Source organism: Monopterus albus, unplaced genomic scaffold, assembly GCF_001952655.1.
Source record: "Monopterus albus unplaced genomic scaffold, M_albus_1.0 scaffold273.1, whole genome shotgun sequence".
NCBI lineage: Eukaryota > Metazoa > Chordata > Actinopteri > Synbranchiformes > Synbranchidae > Monopterus > Monopterus albus.
In genome coordinates this window covers 207,485-216,149 of record NW_018128153.1, presented here as the reverse complement: position 1 = coordinate 216,149, position 8,665 = coordinate 207,485, and the positions used below count along the sequence as shown (strand labels likewise).

General features: G+C 43.0%; 2 protein-coding genes across 2 annotated transcripts in view; one reads left to right on the top strand and one right to left on the bottom strand.

The window, feature by feature from the left end:
• trap1 (TNF receptor-associated protein 1) overlaps window positions 1-6,156 on the top strand; it is a 10,562-nt gene extending 4,406 nt beyond the window's left edge. The window contains 12 exon segments of the mRNA XM_020622132.1: window positions 1-43; window positions 141-214; window positions 619-774; window positions 1,151-1,271; window positions 1,404-1,473; window positions 1,650-1,797; window positions 1,932-2,117; window positions 2,832-2,970; window positions 3,072-3,157; window positions 3,315-3,460; window positions 4,113-4,185; window positions 4,882-6,156. The exon segment at window positions 1-43 is cut by the window's left edge and continues 26 nt beyond it. Of these exon segments, the coding sequence (XP_020477788.1) occupies window positions 1-43; window positions 141-214; window positions 619-774; window positions 1,151-1,271; window positions 1,404-1,473; window positions 1,650-1,797; window positions 1,932-2,117; window positions 2,832-2,970; window positions 3,072-3,157; window positions 3,315-3,460; window positions 4,113-4,185; window positions 4,882-4,983 (1,344 nt within the window). The 3' untranslated portion in view covers window positions 4,984-6,156.
• A 109-nt stretch (window positions 6,157-6,265) lies between these two features.
• LOC109972906 (MAPK regulated corepressor interacting protein 2-like) overlaps window positions 6,266-8,665 on the bottom strand; it is a 5,702-nt gene continuing 3,302 nt past the window's right edge. The window contains exon 5 of the mRNA XM_020622135.1: window positions 6,266-6,661. Within this exon, the coding sequence (XP_020477791.1) occupies window positions 6,591-6,661 (71 nt within the window). The 3' untranslated portion in view covers window positions 6,266-6,590. The remainder of the gene's footprint in view (window positions 6,662-8,665) is intronic.

The following is an 8,665-nucleotide window of genomic DNA, read 5'->3' as shown; positions in this document are numbered from 1 at the left end:
AAAGACGAGTGCAAGGAGTTTTCCTCCGAGGACAGAGTTAAAGGTAAATCAGTGCAGCTGTGTCAATGGCTAAAATGTAACGGCTTGAAAACGCACTTTGATTTGTTGCATACAAGTACAAGCTGTCATTTCTGTTTCAGAGGTCGTAACAAAGTACAGTAACTTTGTGAGCTTCTCCATCTACCTGAATGGACGGAGGCTTAACACTCTGCAGGTGAGCTGCTTGGATTCTGGCATTGTCTTTGTCTTAATCCAGTGCAAACACTCATAAATTAAATGGCGCAAAGTTCTGTGTAACACAACCAATAACGTGACCAGATGTTAGTGACAGAAACAGGTGGTGTCGTCATTGTCACTGATTTTCGGTCAAATGTATTATAGTGTACTGAATCCAGATCATGTGGCAAACATTACATTTGGTCTGTTATCTATGTAATTGAAATCTATTATAATGTGACATTTATCTAAAGAATTTTAAAAAAGACATTGTTCTGAAACTCAATTTAGCTGAATCATTTTCAGAATTTAGAAATTTATACATAAATGTTTGACTCTTGCTTGTATGCTAATGTTCTGTCCTCATTGAAGGTTAATTGTGGGATTTGTGTCTCCCTTCAGGCCTTGTGGATGATGGAGCCTAAGGAGATTAGTGACTGGCAGCACGAGGAGTTCTACCGCTATGTTGCTCAGGCCTACGACAAGCCCCGATACACACTGCACTACCGCGCCGACGCCCCGCTCAACATTCGAAGCATCTTCTACGTCCCTGATGTGGTGAGGAACTCAGGACTGCAACTTTAAGATGTGCATTTTTGTGCATGCAATGACACTGTATTGGCTCCAGCCCCCCCGTGACCCCGTTTGGGATTAAGCGGTTTAGAAAATGGATGGATGAATGACACTGTAAAGTATATTTAGTTGAGGTTTCACTACTAAATTCTGATGAAACCTTTTAATATTTAAGGAAATGTTACTCTTACATTTGGGAATCAAGCTTCCTGGTTCACCAACCCCTTTAAATAATGCCAGCCCCTCTTGAACATTCTAGATCATGTTGACTTTATTTCTCTCTTCAGACGGAGCGTCCACTGGCGGTAAACTTTTTGTTTTAATCAGACTGGCATGTGATGAAGAATGTGTGTGTCAACAGAAGCCGAGCATGTTTGACGTGAGCAGGGAGATGGGTTCCAGTGTGGCTTTGTACAGCAGGAAGGTCCTGATCCAGACCAAAGCCACTGACATCCTCCCCAAGTGGCTGCGCTTCCTCAGAGGTCTGGATCTTCCCAGCTGCCTCCACCTGCTCTGGTGGAGCTGCTAGTTTTTACTTTTTGCATGACTTTACGCAATGAAAGAAAACATTAGATTTTTGAGTGCTGAGCTACACACTGTGTGCGTGCATGCAGGTGTGGTGGATAGTGAGGACATCCCACTGAATCTGAGCAGAGAGCTGCTGCAGGAGAGTGCCCTCATCAGGTACAACTCCAGGTTTACACATGACATGTTCTGGACTGTACAGATCTTTCACAGTGATTGAAATCAGGATCTTGTTTCACAGGAATATTTACTGTCTTAACTTAGAAACTGACAATAGATTGCTCAGTTTAAATTCCAGTATTGAGCCACTAATTACTTTTCTACCATCACCTCAGGAAGCTTCGTGAGGTTTTGCAACAGAGGGTGATCCGCTTCCTGCTGGAGCAAAGCAAGAAAGAGCCAGAGAAGTACAACAAGTTTTTTGAGGACTACAGCCTCTTCATGAGAGAGGGCATCATCACCACCCAGGAACAAGATGTCAAGGTGACCAGCTTTGGTTTTTAAAGAAATAAAGATACAAATAACTTTTTAGTTTGTATAAGTGGACAGCACTGAACGCAGCAGTTGCCTGCAAGTGTCATTAACAGCAGGAGTCTCAAACCATGTTGTCTCTGTAGGAGGATATTGCAAAGCTGCTGAGGTTCGAGTCTTCTGCTCTGCCAGCGGGCCAGCAGACCAGTCTGACGGAGTACGCCTCCCGCATGAAGGCCGGCACACGCAACATCTACTACCTGTGTGCCCCGAGCCGACATCTTGCAGAGCACTCTCCCTACTTTGAGGCTATGAAAAAGAAAGACATGGAGGTGAGACCCTGCCATGGCTGATATTTATTGAAACTGTAGAACAGCACGTCTAGAAATCATTACGCTGAAGACCACTGTGCAAAATATCCTGTAAATATAGAGTCCAAGTAAGGATGTAAACTAGTGATTTTAATATTTTCCCCATGGGGGAAACGGGGAGTTTAGTGTTACATTACATTTATTGGTCTGACTGGGAATCTGAACCGTGATTCCATTCAATCCACATAAACAGCACGTTTGTGTCTTTAAAGTCATCAGCTGTTTGCCTGTCAGCAGGACAGCAGCTGGACAAAGAGGCCGACCAAATGCACTAGACAAAAATCTTCATCTAAAATCATCAGGAAGAAATTACGTTTTTATGTAACCATGGATTTATTTATTTTTACTTCCCCGGCTCATTAAAGCGTGAAAGTGAAACTCGAGCACCCTGATCAGTCTACATTGATACCTGTAGAGACAGCAAACAGGATTTGTGTGACTTAAGCAGCTGAAAGTGTAGGATGCACCTGACTAAACACAGCAGAGCATGAGGGTTCTACAGGAGACACATCTCGGGTTCAGTGTGAAATGAAACATTTGACAGAATGGGAGTCTATCTGCAGTGTGAGACGTGCGGCAGATGCTTGCAGTGTGGATTAGGGCTAAGGGGCTTTTCCTTAAAGGGGTCTGTTAGTGACAAGCTGCTGAAGTCTCTTTCTGTGTGTGTGTGCGCAGGTGCTGTTCTGCTACGAGCAGTTTGACGAGCTGACCCTGCTCCACCTCAGAGAGTTTGACAAGAAGAAGCTGATCTCAGTGGAGACAGACATTGTGGTGGATCACTACAAGGAGGAGAAGTTTGAGGACAGCAAACCTGGTCTGCTTCTGTCTCATATGTCTTGTTAGAATTGTAGGACATCTCACTGCGGTGGATGTAATCCGTACTTTTTTCTTTTCTCCATCTTTCCACCTCTGCAGCCTCTGAGCGTCTGACACAGGAGCAAGCTGACGACCTCATGGCCTGGATGAAAAACTCACTTGGTCCCCGAGTTACCAACATAAAGGTAATAACAGCACTAGTGCAGGTTTAAGACACCTGGCAAGGAACCGGTTCAGTCATGGATTAAAATTGTTCTGCCTGTTTTCACATTTCATCCTAAATGGCCTGAAAGACATCTTACATCATCTTAAACATAATACATTTTCTCCCTTGGCCTGCAGCTGACTCCTCGCCTTGACACCCACCCAGCCATGATCACCGTGCTGGAAATGGGCGCTGCACGCCACTTTCTCCGCACCCAGCAGCTGGCCCGCACTGCTGAGGAGAGAGCTCAGATCCTGCAGCCCACACTGGAAATCAACGCAGGGTAAGGGGGGTGGGAATTTCTCAACCATGCCCCTACAGAGACTAAAACCAACTAATGCCTTGATGTCTGTCTCCAACCTGGACTGGCGTACTGCCATGGGGTTGACATCTTTGTTGGCATCATGGCCATGATGCCACCATGTTGGCACTGGGTGATGCGTTTCTTCTTTACGAAACACCAGACCTCCGTATTTATTGAAAATGTTTCCACAAAAGCTCCAAATGAGAACTTTTTACAGCATATGAAGTAGCCAAATTCTACTGTGCGTACACCATATCTCCATGCAAGCTCTGCCTTGCTTACTGTCCGCTAGCTCCTCGCACTTTCATGGAGATCTCACGCATGCACAGTTGAGTCTTGCTACTTCAGATGTTGTAAAAACTTGCTTTTAGGGGCAGCTTTAGAAAATATGCAGGTCTTATGTTTTGTCATTACGAAACACGTCACCCGTCGAACAACAATGGAGGTCTGGTTCGTAGACCAATAAGCTAACACAGGTTAGACTGACGTTAGAGTAGGGGCAGTTCATTGGTGATTTGTCGCTGTATGGGGATTGTTAAATATAGAGAATGACTGACCTTTATCATTTATGGAGGAAAAACCTGTTTGTGTCCAGCTCTCACTGTCTTGCACTTCTTCCATCATCTGATAGACACGATCTGATCAAGAAGTTGCATGCAATGAAGGACACGAACCCTGAGCTGGCTGGACTGCTGCTGGAACAGGTACTGTGGGTTGGACCTGGATGTTTCATCATAATTTACCACAAAGCCTCCTTGTTTTCCAATCTGTTCCTGTTGTAATTTGCCGTTTATACAAACTCAAATCTTCCTCAAGTGTTTACTCATCTTGATAAATTCAGGATAATGCACATTTCCTACAGCGCAAATTCCATCAGTGCAACAAGGTAATGTCATGCCAATATGGTTTGCTCTTTGTTTCTCTACAAATGTTTATATCCCAGATGAACTAACAGTACATACTATAACTACAGCAACAAAGAACATAACAGCGTTAAATTAGAAGTAACTGGGATAACTTTGTGAATGTAGTTGAACAGAGCATGTTGACATTGCACTGGTGGCATTTGAGTTCTTCTTTCCTTTGACCTATTCGAGTCCAGGTGATTCCACCTCATCTCAGCGTTTTCTGGGCCTGTATTAACAATAAGCATTTGTTTTATACTCACTGAGACTCTGCCACTGCTTAAATACTAGCTTGTTTTGAGAATTTAAGGTAACTTATATCAGTTGAATTCAGTAAGAAAATGTGGAAATGAACTAGCTTGTTTTGAGAATTTAAGGTAATTTATATCAGTTGAATTCATTGTAATTTTCACACAATATCAATGATTCAGTTTTCTGTTCAGGTAGCTGTAATCAACTTATCTTAAATATTTACTTTTAATCTATATTTTTCAGATCTATGACAACGCCATGATCACAGCAGGCCTGAATGATGATCCGCGACCAATGATTTCTCGCCTGAACGATCTGCTGACGAAAGCTCTGGAGAAGCACTGAGAGTTGCATGCAGACCTGGCTTCGGTGACAGTGGCCTGTAGATGGGAGCATTTACAGCAGCTGGACAACTGCAGTTTCTGAGGAGCACTGCAGGCCTCTGTTCATCTGAAACCATAAAATCACATCTTTCACCTATGGAGTATTTAACTCCTTGTGGAGAGCACAAAAGCTTCAACTCAACTGGAAAAGATGAACTGCTAGAGAGCTTTTCCATAGACACTTTTTTGCCCAGATGCACTCTGAGTGCCATTTCAGCAAAAGACTAAAACCAGTCGTAATGGTTGCGATTACACCAGTCGTTTCAGTGTGGCTTTTAAGGATAACTTAAGAGATTTGGGGAACCGAAAAGTTGCGTTAAAAGGTGGCACCGGGCAGTCAGCCAGCTTCAGGGAGAGCTCACAGTAAACATGATTTCAGACAAATCCTTTCTCACACTTGTCTGAGTCCAAAGGAAAGCAAGCAAAATTTAGACTGCTGGCTGGGGAAGCCATTACAGCCAACTACCTGCTACCTGACCTGGTCTCTGTATGGGGATTGTTAAATATAGAGAATGACTGACCTTTATCATTTATGGAGGAAAAACCTGTTTGTGTCCAGCTCTCACTGTCTTGCACTTCTTCCATCATCTGACCTGACCTGGTGACTTGGTAATCATCCTATGTAGTGAGCTGTAATGGCTGCTCCAGACAGCAGCTCAAATCTTATTTGCTTTCTTTTGGCCTCGGAGATATGCGTGAGAAATCATGTTTATGGTGAGCACGCTGAGGCCAACTGACTGCCCTGGTGAAGCAGTTTAATGCAAATTTATTTCCCAAAATCTCTACAACAGATGCAGCAATAGCAGTATTGTCACCACACCCATTTTTAGGGTAATAAAATTTATCTTAACATTCCACCATCTGGGTGTTAAACAAGCTGATTTTAAGAATTGCATTTCACAATCCTGTTGAAATGCCATGTGTAATTACAGCTCCAAATATATGGTGTTATTGTAATGTCTGTAGTAGCAGTGAGACTGATCAGGATCAATGGAGCTTACTTTTTTGTGAGCCCTCTCAAATGTTAGGAGCTAAATATCTGAAATGTGGATATTTCTTTGAGTTATAAAAGTCAAACATCAATGGTCATACATTGATTCTCTGTAGGTTTCATTGGTGTTAAGCTACTATTGAACCAAATGTTGAATGAATTTAAAGTAGTGCAGTGTCTTCACTGCAGTAACATTAAGGTGAATAACCATTAGCCGATGCTTATGACAAATGAGATGCCAATCCAGAGCCTCTTGAAAATACAATTTTACTGCATTTTAAAGTAACATGACATCTATTGGTAGGGGAGTAAATTGAGGTAAAACCTTGACTGCGAGACATTGTCCTCCAGTGTGTCATACAGATTATTTAGTGTTTGAGGGATTGTCCTTAACAACGCTCAAGTGATACTTCTGGGTTTTGTTTCTCACTGTCCAAGCACTTTGTCCATTTGGACTATATTGGGGCACTGTGACCTATTGCACTTGCTGCCCCCAGGCATCTTCTCCTCTGTGAGCTATCTAGCTTCAGGTCTCGCCTCGTGACTGTCATCAAGATCCACAACTCCCACAAAAAATGTCAGGATAGCTTGTCTATGTTGGCTAGGAAGCGCTGGGCCCACCATTCATCCAGGTCAATGGGCACAAAATCTGAAGAAAGAAAAGATTCTAGTTATTTACACTATGAGACATTAAAAGTAAATAACATTGCATGAAATATGGGCAAAATGTCTAACATTATTGAAACAAAGAAATAAAAATACAAATATGTGAATGGGCAGAGCTACTGTAAGGGACAGGGGGACAATTAACGTTACCATAGCTAAGCACAGGTTCGTTCACTTTTTAGTTTTAACACATAACATGCTGAGCTGATTCTCAAGTTTTATTTTGACAGTCTTGACCGGTAGTATCCATATGGGTTTCTGTCTTGACGCTAGTGAGAGTTTTGACCTAAATACGAGTATACTGCCCTCAGGTGGCCACCGTGTGAAAAGGCAGCACAGCGAACGATTCGTGGCAACTTAATGTTTCGTTTAAATCGGTATTAAAATGTAGGACAGTGTGCTGCTAACGTTGCGAAAACAGTAGCACAGATACACACACACCAATCTGTTTACTCAACACCGGGGCCTAGTCACATTAGCTAGCAATAGTCATATCAGTGTCAAAGACAGACGTGTTGGCATGCTAACACCTGTGAGTCCACAGCCCTAACTGCACCACCATGCCGCCCTGCCAGAATTCTTTAATAAAGTAAATTGAAGCAATCAGAAGTAAGCATTAACAAACTACTATCGTAGCCACAGTTACCGGATTGAAAGAGGACGTTCTTTGGTAAGAATTATACTGATATTTATTCCTAAACCGACTGTAATCAACATACAGTATTTTCGCTCACCCACCCTCTGCTGGTCGGAGTGGGGAACTGCAACAGTTACATCTATCAAACTAACGTCAATGCAGCCATGACCTAGCATACCATCACTTCGGGTAGTCACTTTCAAAATAAAATGAACGATTAACGTACTTTAAAAAAAAAGTTGTCATAGGCACAGCTCCACATTTTTATTATGTACAGAATTGCCAATATACATTAACACTGTCAGTTCTGTACATAAGTTACTACAGAAATAAATGAAAATTAAGATCCCGTCCTTGAACCGCCACCTTATTGTGGTGGAGGGGTTTGTGGATTGATGGAAAATTAAGACTAGAAAAAAATGTATCCAACATTTTGTAAAGTTATATTTCACTACACATTTGATTTTAATATTGACTATAAAAATATTTTTGACTAACTGCACATTAAAATTATAGTAAACCAAAACTGTGCATTAAAGCCGCCAACAGAGAAACGGGGGGATATTTGTCATATTCTTAAAAAATGTAAAACATGCATTTATTTTTCATAGCTGTTACACACTTCTACAGGCACATTTTACCTTAAGGTTTTGCTTAATTTAGCCTTGCAATGAAAACTTATAACCTGAAAAGATGAGCAGTTTACCTGAGGGATGAGAGTTAGCACCTCCAAGGAGGCCATGGTGCTCTGCCGGAAAACGGTGGACTGATCTGGGTTGGGAGCAAGTTGTTGCTCCAAGTGAAGGAGTTTAAGTATCTCGGGGTCTTGTTCACAAGTGAGGGTAAAATCGGGCACAAGACTGACAGGCAGGGCATCAGCAGTAACGCGGACATTGTACCAGACCACTACAGTGAAGGAGGAGCTGAGCCAAAAGGCAAAAGCACACTCCAACCCTCATCTATGATCATGAGCTGTGGGTAGTGACCAAAAGAACAAGATCACGAATACAAGCGGCCAAAATGAGTTTCCTACGGTGGCCAAGCTTAGCCTTAGAGTTCGGAGTTCAGACATCCGGAATGGACCCGGAGTAGAACCGCTGGCTCCATCGAAAGGATGCCCCCAGGGTGCCTCCCTTTGGAGGTCTTCTGGGCATGTCCAACTGGTAAGAGACCCCGGGGCAGACCCAGAACACACTGAAGAGATTATCTCTCTCATCTGGCCTGGGAATGCCTCGGAATCCTGCCAGAGGAGCTGGAATATGTTGCCGGGGAGAGGGACATCTGGACTACCTCACTGAACCTGCTGCCACTATGACCCGAGCCCGGATAAGACGATAACCAGTGACGTGC